At 41.8% G+C, this 21487-nt stretch overlaps 1 protein-coding gene across 2 annotated transcripts in view; it reads right to left on the reverse strand.

Annotated features, from left to right (window-relative positions):
- ADARB2 (adenosine deaminase RNA specific B2 (inactive)) overlaps positions 1-21487 on the reverse strand; it is a 315094-nt gene that overhangs the window by 90227 nt on the left and 203380 nt on the right. For both annotated transcript variants that reach the window (XM_065050500.1, XM_013367407.3), the window contains exon 3: positions 14873-15780. In XM_065050500.1, the coding sequence (XP_064906572.1) occupies positions 14873-15780 (908 nt within the window). The remainder of the gene's footprint in view (positions 1-14872; positions 15781-21487) is intronic.

Below are 21487 nucleotides of genomic sequence, written 5' to 3' on the forward strand. Positions count from 1 at the left end.
AAAAGAAACAGGACCAAACAGAGACACCACTATGTCTTAGTATGTCTTGCCAACATGCTGCTTATCCCAGTTGCTGCTGCCTTGGGGATAACTGCATTGTCCTGTGTGCAGGACTAGTTTGGGTTGTTCTTACTTCTGTTATAATACAAAGTCACCATTTTTATATTGTATAGAAACCGTGTGTCTTGAGATATCAGCTGCTATCAAATATAGTTGAGCAGTATCAAAGATTATGAGAAGCAGCCAAAAGCACGATCACAGAAAGCTAATTTTGTTAGTAAAGCAATCTGAAAACAGGCACAGAATATCTTCTGCAGAAATATTCACATTGCACAAATGGCTGCTACCATGAAGGGAGAGAAAAGAATGGGCAAACTTCTCTGACTGATTCATTGGCCCTTCTAGCTTCTACATAGCAGCAGCAGCAGCAAAAAATGTTCTGAAAGACAACAAAAATATTTAGTCAATAGCTCCATATCCTATACCCTATATAAACCACAGAGTTCCCATGTATTTCATTAAGTTTACCTGTAGAGAAGCCTAGCTTTGGACTCACAGAGCAAGTGGCCCCCTTACTATTGTTTTTAAATTGTTTTAAAACCTTTCTGTTCGTGAAATACAATATGAAAAAAAATGTGAACAATTTGTTGTACCCAGAATTATCCCAGTAACTAAATGTATGAAAAGGCTGAGTGATATACAGCATGTATTTTCCCCAGTGATAAAATAAGAATGACCTCTGTGACTTCATTTAGGTTCCACCTCTCCTGAGTTACGAGCAATTCCTCACTCGTAAGGTATATCCCATATCTCACTCCAACTCTCAGCAGAGCACAAAACTCCCTTCCAGAAAAAATTATGCTTCCCTCAGTCTGTGGAGGATTACCCATGTCAGGCGAAGTTATATTATTGTCTTTAGTGCTGCTAGGAATTACTTTCAGGATGTTTCACCTCATTGCCTCAAGCCTTCATCAGCTATTTTCTGAGCATCGTAACCTCTGTGATGCAGGTACTGTATATCTCTACAGTATTGATTCTGCTTCTCCTGTTACATTACATGCAATACATGTAAACAGACAACAGTGTTACACCACCTGCTAGCAAGGTGCAAAATGGTAGAGGATCTTGCAGCTACAAAATGCAGATAAAACCCTGAAGTAATCAGCTGAACTGTCATGGAACTAATTCCATGATATAGTGGAAGCAATTATTTGCACTTATATATCTTCTTGTAAAATACAATCAGTGCTAAACCAATCTTGTTAGTGTTGTCAAGGACACAGTCAGCTCCAAATGTCTCCCTTTTAATCAGTAACCGGTTATTAATTAATTAGGTAGTGATCATGTTGTTTTTCATACATGTGTATTATTATTGCTCTTGATTTTGTGCCTCTGCACAGATCACCGTTAATTCACTGCAAGTGCACTCGTGTTAATGTGCTCTAATGCAAGCGATTACCACAAGGACGGGGCACCCAACATTTGACCTAAAATGTTTCTGAATTTTTCTCCCAGCTGCTTTCTGACTTCCAGCTCCAGGCTGCTCCTGCCCGGACGAGGCACGCGGGGCGAGAGGAGACCCATCCTAATGATGGGAGTGTCAGTGGGGAAAAAGGAAACCAGCAGCAGGACAACCAGCGCCAGGAAAGGGAATTAAGGCTGAGGACTTTGGAAGCCACGGGTGACTGTGTGCCATGGGTGGCTGTGCCACAGGAGAGCTGCCTGACCACTGCCCGCAGCTGCACACATGGAGCCGACAGCCGCCTGACACCATCAGCTCGAAAAGCAGAGGAGCGAGGAATCAGAATATGCAGCAAATTGAGGGTGTCTCAGAGCTCCTGCTTGTCTGCTGTGCTACAAGGAAAGATGTTGTCCCTTTTCTCTTTTCTGGTCCCAGCTCTGCAAAATCAACAGTTTTAATGGTGGGGGTGAGACTGCTCATGCAGAGCAACATTATTTGTTAACAGTTAACAAAAAGGAAATCCTTTGGCCTCCTAGTATTAGTGATGCTTAGTTATGCTTACTAAGTAATGCATTTTTCAGTAGATTTTTCTTCTGGTCCGCAAGCTTTTAGCAGGAGCGGATATCAACTGTGTCAAGAGAGAAACAAATACTAATAGAAAGCAGACTTTATCTGAGTTGCATTTAAGAGGGGCCAGAAGCAGTTAGCTAAGGATATTCAGCTGAAGTAGTTCAGTCAGAGATAGCTAAACTTTTTACTGTGCTTATTTAAATAGAGAAGCCTGAACTGGAGATTAGCTATTTATCAGCTACATGATAGAATGAGAAACAGCTGCAACGTATTTCAGGGCAAGTTCGATATTTTTATTTGCTATAAATCCACAGCTTCAAATTCTACTCTGGTTTATGCCCGTGGGAATACGGAATAAAAGCATTAGCCTCCCACATTGTTTTGTGGCTTCATGCCCACATATAGCAGAGCAAATTTAGTTTATGTTTGTTCAGTTATTCACCTTAATTTCCCAACTACAAAAAGGACTTTTAATATTTGTAATGCTAGCAAGTATATGTGCAAAGAAATAAGCTCCCAGAACACTGTACGTGTCATGTGTAGCAAAACACAGCTCCCAGCTCCCATCAGAGCGTTTCCCTATGAGTACTTTTGCAATGATTTCACTTCAGAACTGTGCTATCACCCCATTTCCTTCCCAAACTTGGGGTTTTTACATCAAAGGTGTCAGTTCTGACCCCCCCAAAATGTTCCCAGGTCCTCAGTGGAGTAATTTCTATATTTTAAGCTTCTATTACCAACCCCACCAAATATCACAGTATCACAGTATGTTAGGGATTGGAAGGGACCTCAGAAGATCATCTAGTCCAATCCCCTGCTGGAGCAGGAACGCCCAGATGAGGTCACACAGGAAGGTGTCCAGGTGGGTTTTGAATGTCTCCAGGGAAGGAGACTCCACAACCTCCCTGGGCAGCCTGTTCCAGTGCTCCATCACCCTCACTGAGAAGAAGTTTCTTCTCAAATTTAAGTGGAACCTCTTGTGTTCCAGCTTGATCCCATTACTCCTTGTCCTATCATCATTTGCCACCGAGAAGAGCCTGGCTTCATCCTCATGGTCACCCCTCAGTCTCCTCTCCTCCAAACTAAAGAGACCCAGCTCCCTCAGCCTTTCTTCATAAGGGAGATGCTCCACTCCCTTAGTCATCTTTGTTGCCCTATGCTGGACTCCAGCAGTTCCCTGTCCTTCTTGAACTGAGGGGCCCAGAACTGGACACAATATTCCAGATGTGGTCTCACCAGGGCAGAGTAGAGGGGAAGGAGAACCTCTCTTGATCTACTAACCACCCCCTTTCTAATATACTCCAGGATGCCATTGGCCTTCCTGGCCACAAGGGCACAGTGCTGGCTCATGGTCATCCTGTTGTCCACCAGGACCCCCAGGTCCCTTTCCCCTACACTGCTTTCTAATAGGTCATTCCCCAGCCTATACTGGAACCTGGGGTTGTTCCTGCCCAGATGCAGGACTCTACACTTTCCCTTTTTAAATTTCCTCAGGTTATTCCCCACCCAACTCTCCAGACTGTCCAAGTCCCGCTGGATGGCAGCACAGCCTTCTGGTGTGTCAGCCACTCCTCCCAGCTTAGTGTCATCAGCAAACTTGCTGATAGTACACTCAATTCCCTCGTCTAAATCATTAATGAATATATTGAATAATATTGGCCCCGGTACTGACCCCTAAGGCACTCCACTAGATACTGGCCTCCAATTAGACTCTGCACCATTGACTACCACTCTCTGGCTTCTCTCCTTAAGCCAGTTTGCAATCCACCTCACTACTCTATTGTCCAGACCACACCTCCTCAATTTAGCAACTAGGATGCTATGGGAAACTGTGTCAAACGCCTTGCTGAAGTCAAGGCAGACCACATCCACTGCTCTGCCATCATCCATCCACCTTGTTACATTCTCATCCCCTCACGTCTGCAGCTGGGAGCAGTCCTGCTCCTGCTTAGGACAGGCAAACTACCTGCTCTGATTCTCCCATCAGCATCTTGTGTTTCGAAAGGGAGAAGGAAAAAAAAGAAGGAAAAAAAGAAGGAAAAAACAAAAACAGCTGCTAACCACTACAGTATGAGTGTTTAATTTGCTCAGATCAATTTCTGTCAAAGGTAGTCTGGAAGCCTTTCCACCCCCCCCACCCCAGCTTGTCTTTGCAAGGTTTCTTTCTCTCCTGCTGCTCAGTTCAGCCTCACTGGTGTTTATCTGGTGACCTGTTGTTATCGAGGGATCCCCAACAAATCTCTCAAATTTGCACAAGTCACTCCTGCTCCACCATGGCAAAGCTTTGCTGAGATGCCTGCTTGACTTGAGCTCATTTACATGGCAAGGGTGTTATTCTGCCTGTAAGGACTTTCACTTTCTTGGCTTGTTTGCTTGATTTTTGATATATAAAGGAGATTGCACTTTATTTCTTTTTTCTTTTCCTTCTTTTGGGAAAGGGTGGTCTTGAGTTTTCAAACATCCAAAAAAAGATGCAGGCAAAATTGTAATTTTCTGAAAAATTAGATTCATTTTAAGATCCTGCCTATTCATAGAGGAAAATATTTCAAAATATCTACATCAAAAACTAGTAAATCTGAAAGTAATGTTTCTTTCTTTCTTTATGAATAGAGGTTTTAAAAGGAAAATATACACACTGTAGCTTGCCAGTGATTTGGGGAATGCTATTCACTTTTGCTCTCCAGAATGTGGTGACAGAAGCAGCCTCCTTCCTCTCATACTTTGATTTCCCTCAAAATTGAAATGTAAAACATGTAGCTGAAAGTTCTTGCCCTGGAAAAGCACAGGGCATCTCCTATGAGTAGGATTATTATGATTGTGACCAAAAATATCCTATGCTAAAAAGGGAAAAAATAATTTCTACTTGAGGGTTCATAGGGCAACATTTTGTTGTTTTGTGGTTCAGAACTTTTTGTGAATTTCAGTAAAATAATCTGCTTATTTAGCACATAAATAATTTGTAGATGTCTTGCTGTCTAATTAGTAACCAGCATCTAGTGGAAGGGCAAATACAATCCACAGACTCCTCCAGCCATGCTGAGATACTTGCCAGAGTAAATATTGATCAGAGAATCAGACAAATGTGTATGAATTATGATCACTTGGAATGTGCTACAGCACTGAAGAAGGTGTATTTTGGAAGAAGACAAGCACAAAATGGGCAAAGATATCTTTGTGCCAAGAACCCATGGTTGTTTCTCTGGTAATGTCCATTGCAACTCTATGCTATGATCTCTATGCTAAGATGAACTTCTCAGTGACACCCCAAGTCACCGAGCACCACAGATGTGCTCTGGGAGAGCTGGTCTGTGACCTGACGTCAGAATTGGGAAGTCACAGCAACCAGCCTGCACTGACAAAATGTTCACAGCCCTCTGTGGATTGAAGACAAAAAACCTTTTAGCTGAGAACTGAAGGGAGAACATGCAATGCCACAAAAAGCTGAAAAATACAACCATGTTTTAGTCTGTTGCCAGTCCTGGCTGGGGATAACAAAACCCTTCATTTGAGCTGCAAGCCAAATGATCCATATGATCCACAGGAAGGTATGTGCCAGGGGTTGTTTTTCTTGAGTGGGAGCTGATAACTACTTTTAGCATCTGTGAAGGTGTTTTTCAGAATGGTGACTCTCATGGGCCATTCCTCTTCTCTCCATACCATTGTGTTATGAGCCACTGTAAGCACTATTACAGGACACTATTTTGGGTGAATCATGCTGCTATTCCAAGTGGTGCAACTGCTAACTTTTGGCTCAGAGAACAGTTTTAACAGCTATGTGATCTGTTTTCATTTTAATCTGAGTTGCTGATACTCAGACACAAGAGCTTCAGCGTGGCTCTGGCTTGTATCTTCTGGTTTACATCACTCAGCTCATCTGCCCCTCATTGCTGCCATAACCATGACCCTTCAAGGAACTTGACTTCATGCCTATTGTGTTATCAACCACTGCTCCCTGTCATTTTCTAGCTCAACCTTTTTGGCTGTTGCATGTTGATGGCCACTAACTTGGTTTGTGGAGGGTTTCTGTGTGCTGGGTCAGATTTAAACAAGCATTTTTAATTTCTGCAGCTTTCTTGGACACTGTTTCTCTGTAATGACCAGGACAACCAAACCCTAACAATCTATTTGTGGTGCTGTTATGAACTATTGTCCATATTATGAGTGTACAAGGTTCATTAGACACTGAGGGTTAGAATAACTTGTGCATGTATCAAGGAGAGTGGAATAAAAGAGGGAGCCGAGTCTGAAGTATGAGTTCATCCTCCAGTATCCCAGAGAGGATTATTGCTTAAAACTATAGGGCAGAGTTGATTGGGATAAAAACTAATTATCAAACAAGAAATGAAGCCAGCGTTGCCATCTTCAACCTTCCCACAAGACCTTGGAGACTCACGTTATTCCTTGTGTTTAACCTAATAAAGCAATGACCCACATAGCAAGGAAAGGAGATTACTGTAATTATTTCTGTGAGTAATAGTGCCCAGTTCATAGAAGATGGCCTAAAAATAGGAACTCAACGATGAAGTGACATGAACATAAGAACCTAGAAATCATGGAACACTCAAACTGTATCTCTGAACAAACGAAAACATGTTACTTTTGTTCATGTGAGTATGTTTGTTCAGGAAATGTTCTTTATCCACCTTTGTTTTTTAGAGGTGAACTGGATAAAGAGGGTGAGAAAAAACAGCACAGAAGGAATTTATACAACAAATCAGTGTGGCTTCAGTAACATGGGCTCATTTGAGTGACATGTCAGTGTAGCACGGATTTTAAGGTATCATTGTCTGAATTCAGGTCTGATTACGTGGCTGGTACCTGCAGCAGATGTGATGACAAGTAGGTTAAGAGCAATCACGCTTTGGTGTTTTCATACTAAATATCCACTCCAGTTCAGAAGAAAAACAGGAAACAATGGAACTTCTTGCTTGGAAGTAAACTGACTTATCAGTTAGAAAACTAGAGAAGATGAAAAAGAAACATGAATTTGTCTAAAGACAATATTGGAGTATTTAAGGTGGAGGAGGAAAGGTTTATGGATGCCTTAATACTTTATTTCTCCTAGAATTCAGCCTAAGAAGCTGAAGGGTATCATGAGACATAGACAATATTGATTATTTTCATTAACTAAAACTTGTAGTGAAAGAAGATTGATAATTTACTCACTTTCCCAGAGCATATACATATTTATCTCCCATTTCTATTTCTCAGGAGTTTGTAAAAATATTTTGTCTTAACAAAAGCCCACATCATGCATGTGAAAAAAGAAAAAAGAAACCTTGCTCTGACTAATTTTACTTCCATTAGATATCCGAACTCACTTATAAGGTGTTCATATCAATAAAGCACTAAAGAAGCAACAAAGGATATTACTTCCTCAAAGAACATGAGGCAATTCTCTTTTTTTTGTTACATACCTGTCTAAACACACAAATCACATTTTACATCCATTATAACAAGTCTAAAGTCTCTTCTGTCTATTAATTCTCAACAATCCTAAGATTAAGCCCCAAATATATCCCAACTATTGAATTTTATGACATGCATACTATTTTGTGTGTGTATTTGGATATATATAATCCTTTCACATCGCAGTATGCATAAGCAGTTTTAGCTGAGATAAAGGGGCAGGAGAAATGGTTTTGTTTTCCAAAACTACTATACAAATGCACTCTTTAAAGGCTGACGGATGCAATAAAATGCAATGGACAAAGGCATTCCCCCTTATCCAGCAGGAAGGAGCGGTCCCTCTGCTGCATGTGGCACTGGGCTTCTCAGCAGCATCCCTGGGGACACGGCGGGCTCTGAGCTGCCACCTTGCCAAGGGGTGCTGGCATGTTGTGCTATCAGCCTTCCTCTGGCAGGGTGATGCTCTGCCTGCCACACAGCTGGCATGGGGACCACAAGAGGGAGGTAGTCATCGTATAATCAATGGTAGGAGCCTGCTTCCTACTCTCTGTGCACAGAAGGATAAGTCTGTTTGAATAATTAAGGCTTCCTAGATGTGACTACAGATAAAAATAGAGAATGAACACAGTTTTGGCATGACTCTAACACTCTGATTCAAACAGAGAAGGCTTTGGATGGAACTCAACCAAAGAAAAATTCACTCCGGGCACTTGTATTACAACTCCATTTAACAAAGCAGAACGATCACGACTTGCATTAAGTAGATAATAATGAAGCATCATAAACAATGTCAGGATGCAAGTCCAGGAGGAAGCAGGAACTTTAATGAGGTCCAGCTTGCCAGGAGCTTTTTGAAGTGTCCCCAGTTCACATACAAAGCCAGAAAGCAACAAAGGCGACTCTGACAGCTGCAAGAGTGTCTTGTTTAAAAGGAAGTTTTATGTGTGGATGACACCAGACTGGGATTCAGCTTTCATGTACTAACTAGCTCTGCTCATTGCTGGAGCACTAATCATGCTGCACAAACTGTCTCACCATAATGGGTCGTGTAAATAATAATTCTTCACAAATCAGATGCAGACCATCAGCTTCCTGGATAGGCAAGGCTGGTTCATCGTGGTAAATGACAGAAGTCAGCAGAGTCCACACTGTGTCTCACGAGCCATGTTTAATAAGCAATCTAGACTCTGAAAGGAAGAGATCAAACACTGGTTCCTTGGATGTATGGATGGTATGAAATATTTGCAACTACACTAAAAGAGCAGCCAGCAGCCAAGTCAGATGGCTAAATCAGATTCACCCCATTGTAAACGTATTGTGATCACAGTGAACTCTTCAAAGTCTTTATAAAGGAAAATCAGATATTTTTATTTTTCCTTTTTTGAGAAGAAGAAGGGTTTTGGATTGCTTATAAACTTAAATTACATCAGTATATATACACTTGAGAAAAACGCCTTTCAGCCTTTCAGATGCTTTCCTTGATGATATTAAAATTATTTTTTCACTTCTGTAACTGAAAACCAGCCATTCATTAACTAATTATCACCATTATTACAGGTCTCCCAAGTATTATTAATTAGGTGAGCCGTATATTTAGAATTTTAACATCTCTTTTAGAAGAGTTCTGTTTAGCATACCTAATGCTCTGAAAACCCTAAGCATGCTATAGGACACAGGACTTAAAGAGAAGTGCATGGGAATCTTTTTGGGATTATGTTGGAGTTATCTATGGCCAGAAGGGAGCAGGGAGTTACAGGACACAGCAACTGAGGAGCAAAAGGTAGGAGGTATGGCGGGTGGAGATAGATATGCCAATTCAGATGCTTCTCCCTGCAGCAGATAGCTGGAGATTACTGTATAGCCCAGCTGATGCAATGTAATGCCTTATTTTGTAGTGATGTCTGTTTTTCAGATGCAAACCCCTTAATGTGTTTACACGATGTGCTGATGCCATGAGAGCCAGTGACTGGAGTCCTTTCTACCCTGTTAATTCGCTTCCCGTGATTCCATGTGGGTAGCCCTTCTGCATCTCCTTTTGATCTGGCATAGATTATATACATTAAAACATGGTAATTTCTTCATCTAAGACTCAAGATGTAATCTCTCTAGGGCAATAATAATCCTTTATGTTGGAGTTGTATGAGGGGTGAGGGGCGGGTGGTCCTTCTCCCTCAGCTGTGAGCTTAGAAGTGACTGCAATCTTATTAGCAGATGGGATAATAATGACAGTATCCACTGCACTAATGCTGTGCCTCTAAATTGGTTCTTTTGCCATTGTTTTGCTTAAGAAACTGTAATCCTATAAATGTCTTGACTGCCCGTTGCTCTGATTATAAGAAGCAACTTTCCCCACCTACAGAGTCAGAAATAGGTGGTTGAAAATCAAACATTATTTCTACTGCACAGGCATCTCTCTGGTCCCCACCATTTCCCTTTCTTGCATCTTACTGTCAGGAGCTAAACACAGACCTATCAGCTGTTTCTCTTCGTGCAGGAGATAGCAGAGACAGTTATAAAAAATACCTGATCACTTGACCAGACAGAGCTTTTCAGAGAAACATGATGGAGCTCAATGCTGGCTACGCGTGCTGTCCCTCCTTGCACTGGAGTCAAATCTATCACTGCCAACCTCAGACCCAGCTTAATTGTGATACAGGCAAGAAGACAGGGTTGCAAAGAAGCTTGTAAGTGAGGATGGTGAGGGAAATAAAGTGAAGGAGGCAGGAACAATGGACACTGCATGAAAAGGAACCAGTTTTGCAACACGAAACAGGTTTCTGGAGGGAAATGGATGAGCGGTGTGGGGTCTGGGGCTTTCCCTGGTTGTTCTTTCCATGATGCTGCTCACCAAGGTGACACTTAAGTTAGCTGGCAGGAATCATTGACCTGCTCAGCATATAGAACCACTGCAATGGGGATTCTGCAGTTGCTTTGGTTTGCAAATGAAGCTTTTGGCAAATAAGGGATTTAACTGGATTCAAATGGTTTGCTTTATTTGACAAAGTAACAAAACCCTGATTCTTTTTGATGGCACACACACAAAACACACGGAGGTTTTGTTTAAATAAATAAATTGACAACTACTGCTCTGAAGGCTCTGGCTGTGAACCAGCAACAGCAGCAATAAGCCATTTCAAAGTGGAGTGAATGCGATTTTCACAGCTATTCTTTTTTAATTTAGGACCACTTGAATTCCAAGCACCCCTCCATTACTAATTTTTATGGCAATATTAATTAATGCTTTTGCTCTACAGCAGTAAGAATGCTGTTTAGATTGAGTGAGATAGATTAGAAGGATTACAAGATTAGAAAAACAATCTGAAAAGTGGTCAGAAGCAGTTGGCGGTCACCTTGATCTCCTGAAATGAGTACACTGCCCTTGGAAAGCCTGGGAGTGTGCGGACGTATTTCTAACAGTGCAGACTTGTTAGGGCTGGTTAGGTCAACACCCTTTGGTGTCTCCTGTTTTGGAATATAAGAACATTAGCTTGCAAGGTTGGAAGAAACACTTGTCACACTTCCATAACAGTTGATAATTGAAGAAACTGCATATTAGTTTATGAACAATACAAGTTCAGACCAAGCATGCTAGAAAAGAAGGAGCAATATTTAGTGTTTTAGAGAAGGCACACAGTGATGCATCATAATTTCCATTCTCCTGGTCTCACTTTATCTCTGCCATTGATTTAGCAGATCTCCAGGCTCCTTTCTTGGCTGCTCTGATCAACGTGGTGTGCCCAGTCTCAGACCATCAACAGTATTTATCTTGCACTTCAGTGGCATAGCACAGATGAGACATTCCGTCTAAGGAAGAGGAGTAGCTGGCAGATTGATGGGCAAAGCTTGTGACCATTTCAGCTTCTTGGATTATCTCAGCTACCTTCTAGTCACCCTGTGTAAGAGTTCAGGTCCCCCAGCCACCATTACACCTGTATGAGAATCACAGAAGTGGATCAAAGCACTGTTTATGGTGCTAAAAATGCCACAATCTCAATTATTTTGCCTTTAAGTTACGAGATTAAATAAATTTTTTTTGGTGTAAGGTGTGATGTGCTTTTGTTTATTTTTGGAATCAGCCCTAAAATATTGTGGAACAATCACAGGGAATAAAATCACAGGCACAGTGGTGTTCTTTCAAGAAAGTGCTCACAATTTCACGGTGGGTTTTCAGCACTGGCAGGTGAGGGGCAGGAGAAGCAGCTGAAGGAGCAAGCTGGACTGCAGCTGCCCCAGGGAATTAATCTATTTCTGGTTTTCCTGTTCTTGCATTTATTTGTTTTGCCTGAATCAGAAGAGATCAAGGTGTCAGGATTTTACATCTATGCTCTGCATTTCCTGGTGGTTCAAGAAGCCTTCTGTGTAGGCAGCACCTATCAGGACAGGCTGGAGGAAATAGTGCCTCTTGGGACATTTTACACTGAATCTCCCTTGGTCAGCAGGAATGACTGTCAGTCCCACGGCATGCCTGAGGCCCAGGCAGAGGGACACTGGTCCCCTGGAAGCCCTGATGAGCAAGGTAGAAATGTCTATGGTTGGGAGGCCCAGCTCATAAGGACATCTGAACTTTTTTTTGCACTTTCTTGGAGACTGCGAAATCTGTAAGCTCAGCACAACTGGACTATCAGTATTAAAAGAATTTGGGCTTTTCCTGCTTCCAGTCAGGCTGTAATGAGGAAAGCCCAGATTTTGGCCTCCTAAGATCACTGAATTCTACAAAATACTCAAAATATAGGTGAAATAGTTACAGCTGATCTTGTTTCCCTGTCCCTAGCATCAATGAGGTAGCTACCCGATATCCTAACAAATATGATGAAGTGCATGAAAAGAGTGAATGGTTGGATAGCACAATAATTAGTCCCTATTCTGTCAAGAAGTCAAACATCTGTAATATTTCAAAGTCTATCAATAAGCTATTCGGGTTTCAAGGTGCTCTCCTGCTTTTAAACACTTTTTGACACAAACCAAGATGAGCCTACTAAGTAGGAATAGCTTTGAAAAGTTGGTTTAAAATGTGTACTTGAAAATGTGATTTGCAGAAGGTCAGGGAGAGAAAGAGCAACTGAAACAACTTCTGGAGCAGTTGGCTCTGACCACAGCTCAATGAGAACTACAGTCTCCACAGTGCAGTTCCCACCTCTGACCAAACAGCCAGGTGAGCTGACTGAAGCAGTGAGCAAAGACAGTCACTTGATGAGATACTGCATAACGCAGTGAGAACAAGGAAAGGTGCTTCTGGATTTAATGCTTAAGCCATAGGCCATCTGAATTCAGTGGAAATGGGTCTCTTGGTTTCAGTGGAATTTGGGTTATGACTTAGGTGAGTAACACAAACTCAGGTTTTTTGTTACAGCTGGTATGTCTGTTGACGAGAGCAGCTAGTAACGAGGTCAGCAGAAATCAGTGTTAAGGTTTATCTCTCAATCTGCTGAATACTGGCATTAAAAGTGTGTGAGTAATCTTTTAGTTGGACAATACATAACCACTCAAAAAAAAAAAAGACAGAGGAAGTTCAGTGACACCTTTTCACTGACATTTATACTTCCAGAACAGTGAGGAGAAGAAAAGGAGGTCAGAAGTCTAGAGAAAGGAAAAAGCACCATAAAAAGGCAATATACACTGAAGAATGTGTCACCTAGTGAACAACTGGAGACTCAGACAAGAAGTAATATTCCAGGCAGAAGATGATCATGAAGCCAAGAAAACAGGGAATATTTTGAGAGCTCAGGAACTGAGGCAACAATACTTGCGGTACAGTTTCAGAACACGACAAACCGTCAGTCAATGAATGCATGGCATTTACCTGCCAACCCACCCAGCAAAGTTCACTGAGGGCAGCAAAGCAGCCAGCACGACAGAACTAGAGATTCCTCCTTATATCCAGCTGCTAGGTTTCCATGGGGAAGGATCACAGAATCATAGAATAGTTTGAGTTGGAAGGGACCTGTACAAGTCATCCAGTCCAACATCCCCTGTAATGAGCAGGGACATCTTCAATGAGGTCAGGTTGCTCAGAGCCCTATCCAGCCTGGCCTGGAATGTCTCTAGGGATGGGGCATTGAGGGTCTCTCTGGGCAACCTGTGTCAGTTTTTTACCACCCTCATTGTAAAGAATTTCTTCCTTATGTCTAGCCTGAGTCTCCCCTCTTTCAGTTTAAAACCATCATCCCTTGTGCTGTCACAACATGCCCTGCTAAAATATTTGTCCCCATCTTTCTTATAGGTGCCTTTTAAGTACTGAAAGGCTGCAATAAGGTCTTCCTGGATAGGCATGTTCATTAAAACAAACTGCTTTTTACCAGAATTAATTCAGGCTGCAAACAGCATAGATTTCTCATTTTAAACTGTCTGTACTTCAGAGGAGTACTGGGAAGATGGAACTGTGACGCTGGCCAAGGCTTCCAAAATGACTGCCAAGTGAAGATCGCTGCTATTATTAAAGTATGTTATTATCCCTCTGGCTCATGGAGTAAACAAAACAGAATTAAAAGTAAGAAGTGGAGGATTATGATGTATTTTAGACTTTGTTACATTTCTCATGTTTCCTTTTTGGAAACATAGGAAAGAAACTTCTGGGTCACCCAATATAATTCCTGTGTCCTGCATGAAATCATGTCACCTAAAGGATTCAACTCTTATCAAACTCTTTGAACACCTCCCAAATGTCTTTACTAATGTTAATGACAATTGCTACTAATCCTGCCTTCCTTTGAACTTAGAAAAATGACACAACTCTGACTAACACTAGGATAGCCTTTGGCATTTGACCAAATATGATATTTTGATGTGCTAAGTATGCACCCTCAGATACATATTTTCTGCATTAATACAGGAGTAACCTCTATATGTATTCCAGGAAAATTCCAGAGCTTTCACTATCCCTCGAGCTGTTGGACAAATATTTTAAAACAAAAAAAAACCAACCCCAAAAGTAACTCTATAATAAACAAATATCCTTAACTTTTCTAGTGGCAGAACTGTCTGGAGAGTTTGCTCTGACACAAGCACATTCATTGTCATTGCTGTCTCCTCTGAATGGCACTGTCCTCGTTAAAAAATAACGACTCTAAAAGGAGGATATGGGGTGTTCTTTATGGGCTGCTTTCTGTCAACAAAGATGCAGAACCACATAATGACCTGATTTTTTCTGCCTGTGTCAATGTTATAATTCTCTCTAGCAAATTGAGATGTTGGCATTTCCCCCTACATTTTGCCTTCTCATCTATGTCTCCTCTGAAAATTGTATCAGTTGATTTCAGGATATGATTTTCAAGCTTTGCCTGTGGCATCTGGCTTTTGTTATGAGAAAAGTGCTATGGCGCTTGCTGTAGTATCACAGGAACCACCTGGCAGAACAACAGCAGTTACAGCAACACTGATTCCGTTCATGGAGGAGTTCCTCCAACATGGTGGTGGCTACCCAGGAGCTCTCACCTGTGGCAAATGGTGACATTTACTTCTGCTGGGAATGTGGCTGGGCAGCCGAATGTTAAAGAGTGCCTGCAGGGCCGCCTGTGCTGCTTGACCCTTGGCCAGCTTCTTGCTGCGTCCTGAGCCTTCAAATGTTCTCCCATCCACTCTCACCGCCATCACAAAACTCTTGCTGTGCTGCTTCTCCACAGTCTCCGACAGGCAGACGTACCGCAGGCCCGACCGCAGCTCATTTAGCAGCACCACTGGGTTCTTCTCGCTCTCTGCTTTGGATGCCATCTTGTGCTTGTTTTGCTTACCGTGGCCCATTAAGTCCAGTGTATGGCAGAGTAAGCGCCCGTGTCGATAAGCAGTGGAAAGTAATTCGTTATTAACGGGGTTATAGACTGAAAAGTCCTCGTTGTGTGTAGATGGTTCGAACTCCTTGAACAGAGTGTCTGGAAAGTCTGCCTGATCAGAAGTAAAGTCCGTGGATGGGTTGATGCAATTCCCCATGGCAAAGTGAGCTTGGCAGGCGTTGGGGAACTGAACAAATGACTTCAGAGCCAGCTCTGCAGCACGCATTTTGGCTTTCTTTTTTGTGGGCCCTGTGCCTTCAAACGTAAGTCCATTTACTTCCACAGCAACAGCAAAGACTGGAGCATGCACTGGACCTGTCTGGGAAACCATTTTATATTGTAAACCTGGTTTAAGTTCATGTAGCTGAACCAGAGCATTCTTTGGCGTCACTGACCACGAGACTTTTTTCCAGATGAGCTGGAGTTTGCAGAAATGGCCATTATTGCCTTCCTCTAAGGGTCTTTTTCTCTTACTGCTAGGTGTTCCCCCTCTTGCCCTCTCATTAGAGGATATTGGATGATCCTCCAGGTTGCCAATGTTTCGATTTTCCTTTACTTCTGCACTGCTGGTACCTGTCAGTAAAGAAAGAAAAAAACTCACATTACAGTTGTCATCATGGTAGCTGACATTATGCCTCGGGCTGGCAGAATAGCCAAAAGAGAAAAAAAAGTTAATTATAGATATCCTTGCTCAGCCCTTTTTGGGGTTTTCCTCAAATATCTGTATAATGGTTGGTTTATTATTTATAGCACAGATTTTCTGCATGTCCTGAATGTTTACTCATCCCTAAAGTTCTACTCGTATCAGTCAATATCCTCCTGTTTTAAAAAAAGATTACATCATTCAAAGATGAAGCATAACTGATGCCATGTGACTTAAATGAACTACTGCATTCACACTAGATAATTACTAGTAAAAAGTGAGTAGTTTGCAAAGTTCCCTTAGGCTGAGATTTGTTCTATAATCCATGTGGTTGAATGCTTATGAACACATTATTAGAAATCAGAAATGATTCACAAACAGAAAAATGGGCAAATGCATTGAATAATTTATTTGCAATTGGCTCTGCTTGCACCATAGGCTCTTGTGTCACCAGTATCATGAATTCAGCCTAAGAAATGATCTGACAGACTTTTCTAGCATCTGAAACAATAATTTGGTCTGGACTCAGATTCCAGTTTAATAAGTGAGAGTCTTTCTGTCAAATTCAATTGCAGACACTCTTAGCTCCTGCATCAGCAACAACTAACATTGCAAAAATTCTAGATAAATCTAAGTGAGACTAGGAAAAGCCAGAGCATCATTACAGGAGTAATTACTAATGTAAAGAATGATCTATGTTGAAGCAAAACAATGGGAGAGAGTGACTGCCAGGAGTGCCAGGAAGGGAATGAAATGGCAGTCGTGAGCTATGGAAGGAGCACTCTGTTGTGGCTGAGTCAATGAATCACACATTGCTCTGGACCATGGTTGTGCAACGCCTGTGCTGGGAGGCAGAGCTCTTCGCTACAGCAGATGAATGCCTGAAAATAGAGATTCATCTCACTGATGTTCTGCACGGGACAGAAAATGTGCTGCTGTCTAAATAAACATTCTATAAAATTTCTGCCATTTCTGATGGGTTTGTTTAGATGTATTGCACCTCTGATACATCCTTCAGTCCTGTGCGTTGCTTGCGGCAGAGACAGGTTGAGGAAGTAAACACGAGTGTAACCAAGCTGTGAAGCAACCTGCCCCTGGAGCGATGCACCTGATCCCTTTCCAAGCACGAGCCCTGCTTGGCTGCCGGCTGCATCCCAGCCAGCGCCGAGCGTGGAACTTTTCCCATGGTTTGATACTGTCAGACACCAGCATGCCACCTGTGCAGGACGTGTGAGTCCCAAGCATAGAGAAGGTCCCTGTGGTCCTTAGAGCCCAGAGAATGGTCCTCCCGCTTTCTGTGGGGCCATGGCCATATCTGGTTTCCTCTCTTCTCCAAGATATAACCTGGCTGCAAGCAGGTAAGGGGTGAGCAGCTGACTATGCATCCAGAGCTTCTGGTGGAACCGCGTATCTTTGCTGCAGCCCAGGATTAGGCTCGGCTGACAGAGGAACCTGCAGAGAACTATGTGGAACCAACTATCATGATTTAAAACCTCCTTTATATCCCGACGAGTTCCACTTGTATTAAATATCAAAACACTGTTTCCCCATCAGAGCAATAAGTCTGCACTCACACAAGTTGTTCCACAGAAAGCAGCTCAGAGCCTGGATGTGAGTAAAAATTATGTCTCAATTTCACGTGTGGGGGCCCATTTGCAGGACTGAGTCTTTAGGCTCCCTATCCTGAAAACCCTTTGGCACCTGTTGAACTTCCAGCCTGTGTCTGTGTCTCACCAAAGTTACTTGCAGAGCTGTGTGCTGCACTGCTTTGCCAAGACAGAACATGAACTAACAAATTAAGCTTTTAGTGACTAGTTAATTTTTATTTTCTAAAGCTAAGGGGAGAGAATTAAGACAGGTTAGGAAGGAAAGAAGAAGGAATACATGATAGAAAAAGAAAAGTTACATCATATGGCATTCAGTTGCATAAAATGTGGCATCTTTAAACCAGCCTCTCTGGAAATAAGGCGTTTAAAAGGTCAGGTTAATTAAGACACAAGGATAATGTGGTCTTTTCTCATTGAGCTCACAATTCTATTTATGGAAGCTCTGATCTGAGGGGGAAGGAGATGCCAACTTTACCTTTGCTCTATTTCCACTGACAGTGGCTTTGCCCAGCCATTTTCCACCATGATCGTTTCTCATGGTTCCATCCCCCTCTGAATACGTCTCTTTGGTTGCATGATTTTTTTTAAATAAAGGTGAAATATTTTGACTCAGACATACTTTTTAGCAGGAAGCAGGTTCATTTCTGATTTTCACACCTCCTTTCTCACCTTACCTAATAGGTTTTTACAGACCCAATTATAGTACATAATGATATTGTAGCCAGGAAGCATGAAAAGAAAGATAGCTCTTGCTTCACACTATGTTCAGGTTTGAAAAGAATTTGTATTGATTATGCACCACTGAATAAGAAAACTCAAGGAGTTATTTGTATTTATAATTCGTATTGTCTTATTCCAGCTGTTTTTTCTTTCATAGTCAGAGAACCACAGACTTGTGAACATGAATGTGTGACCTTAGCATCTTAACTTAATCACCCTCACTAATACGGTGGCTAATTAAAAACATGACAATATAAAATAAACATTACTTGTTTGCCTTACTTTATGTCTGATGTCTGTGAAATTTTATAGTCTGATTTTTGGCCAAGAAGGCGTTTGCACTGATGTAGTTAAAAAATTGCAGTGATGCAAATGTAAAACTTCCAGAGATCAGGCACAAAGGATACATGCACAACATCAGGTGTGCCTGATAGTGACGTGTCTGCATTTATGGTATGTTTCGGCCTAGGGACAGTGAAGGAAATCCATGGAAGTTTCCGTCACTCGAACAGATTTCTAGAGAACCTGATCCTGACACACCAGGAAATATCTCAGTTCTTCAGACACCTCAGTGGGAGCTGCAGCAGACCACAAGTCATCATGGCATGTAAATCAGAGGCAGCCTGAATTCACTGAGTGCCTCAGAAAGCCTGTGAACCTGATGGACTTGTGTGATACCTGGCAGCCACTGGGCAATGTGAAATTGCTTTATACTTTCTGGTATCTTTGAAACAGAAGGTCTTTCAAATGTGTCTTTTATGAGACCTCTGTGTAGCAGACATAAGATTACCTCTCTAATGGTGGCACATGTACTTCTATTGTGAAAATCAGACAAAGCAGGCAAATGACACCAAACTACATAAGATAAATACTGTAAGCAGCTGTAATAGAACAATCATAAGCAATTTTAGAAATGAAGAGCACTAAAAGGAAGGGGGTAAGTCAGAGGATGCACACAGGGAAAACGCAAAACTGTGGATCATTTTCAGTCCTGTTATCTCTTGTAATGTCTTTAGTCTTGAGTTTCCACAACACATTCTCTATATTTGCGGAAAAAAAAAAAAAATACAGTTCTCCTATGATGAAAGGTTGGAGAATAATAAAATTGTAAGGGGCGGGGGTTTAAAAAAAGGAGGAAGAAAAATACTACAATTTTTGGCAACAGTTTCTAATTTATTGTGTAAGATTTCTTAAAAAACCCCACCTCTGCACTCCTCAGGTAAATTAATGCATTGATTTTTTCAGTTTCACAAGCAAGAGGAGATGTTGCAATCTTGTATTTGCTTCAGTAATTGAATGGGAGAGAGGAAAGCAGTTAAAGAAATATATTTATTTATGCACTATTCCTCAATCTTCTGTCTACTCTTTCATGTTTTTCTCCTTTTGGTCATTATGCACAGTAGAGTTAACCTAGAGAGTCTGCCTCATCAAGAGCTTTACAGAACTATAATGCATCACTAATAATGACACTGCCTATGTCTCTGGGTCATAAGGGCTCTGCAGAACTAGCCATCCGATACTCCACGCTACATTTGAAGAGATAATATTGTTCCTGTTGAAGGTTATTCTGCTGCCAAGCCAACTTCCAGGGAGGACAGGAATGAAGAGATGGTAGGTGGCATCTTCATTTTGGCTGGCGTCCTTAATATTGAATTACAAGGGGCAGTATATTATTGAAAAGCTATGATACTGAAAGAAAGAATTCGCAATCTCTGTAGTAGAGCAAACTTCTGATTTAACTGATATCTCTGACAGAGAAAGTTTCTGTTTTTAGAAATGTTTAGTAAACACTAGATTGTTAACAATGCATTTTCAACAATACAGGCAGGACTTAATTTTTATTTTTCTGCATTTCAATATCTAGCCCCTGTTTGACCTGCTTATGTAGAGCACATTTTTGCAGGCTATCTACACCACATCGACTGCAGAGGTTAGAAGGATTGACCTCCGTAATTCCTGGCATACTTGAAAGTGAAACATTTGAAATCAGAAACAATAGGTAAGAACCCAGGAGCCAGAGCCATGGTACCTTTGTCCAAGGTCAGCAACTACAGTAAATGCAATGTAGGGCAGTCTCCTCTTGCGAGCAAGATGGCATTTTCATAACCTTATTGCATCCACAAAGGAGGATTAGGAACTCTTCTGCTGGGATTTTTAGGTTTGTACTCTTGACTTTAGAATAATAAACTTATGGCTAGCAACAGAAATCACTCCTTCCTCTCTTAAATGAAAAAACACAGGTGTGTATTTGTAAACCTTCACAAAAGTAGCCTACTGAAAGGAAACTTGCCATGATCTCTCCATTGCTGCTGAACCCTCCCTGCCAGCTCACAGGGTTCTGGCTGTTTAAAACAATGTAATTAGACTTTACTGATGTGTAACACAGCAGAGTGAAGGGAAACATTATCTGTGAAAAAAGTACAGGACTTTGCTTAAAATGGAGATGGAAAATTTGTGAAAGGTGATTGCCATTGTCTTCAGCTGATCCAGAAGGAAGATACTCAACTTTGCCCACCTTATTATCTGAAATAATTATGAAATAAAGGCATATCTAGTACAGCTCTTGCCAATTAGGAAAATTATTCAGATGACCTAATGACCTGACTTAGATGATACTGACTCCGATGCTCTCTGTCCAAGTTAGCAAATAAGGGCACGCAACAAAAAACATCGGCAGCCCATAGCAGAAACAGATCTAAGTACAAGCTTTCCTGAATCAGAACCAGACTATGGCTTAGCTTTAAGCATGGGAGAAATCCAAACAATGGCAACAGACACAGTTTTGAAAACAAAACCAGGGAATTTGATTCTGTGTGGAGCTGCCTGGGGCTCAGACTGCTGGAAGGGGATATTCACTGACCTCTGAGAGGCAGGGTCCCTGCTGTACCTCACACTGTGCCATCAAAAGCTCTGGTGCCTTATGCTCCCTAAGGAGGAATTTGACCAAACCGCTCATAACTGAACATGTTTAAATACACTGACTGAGGGGCTGGGATTCATCCTACAAGACTGCTGCAGTGGCTGAAATCCATTTGTTGGGGACCATAACCATCAGCTGCCTCTGCAGGCACTGGGGAGAGGTATACACCTGCAGAAGGGTGCTGCACTGAGGTTATGTGTATGGCAGCATTGCGCAGTGAGATCCCCAGGAATCACAGGTCCTGCTTGAGTTACACTCCAGATTTTCAAGTATGTGTGTCTGGTGATAGCCTGCCTTGAGGCCATGGCATAGTGTGGATGGAACAATCAAAGACCAGGAACTCGGAGAGGTCTGTAGAATCATGAAAGGCAGGCAGGCAGTGAATAGGGA

Source organism: Columba livia, chromosome 2 (assembly GCF_036013475.1).
Source record: "Columba livia isolate bColLiv1 breed racing homer chromosome 2, bColLiv1.pat.W.v2, whole genome shotgun sequence".
Taxonomy (NCBI): Eukaryota; Metazoa; Chordata; class Aves; order Columbiformes; family Columbidae; genus Columba; species Columba livia.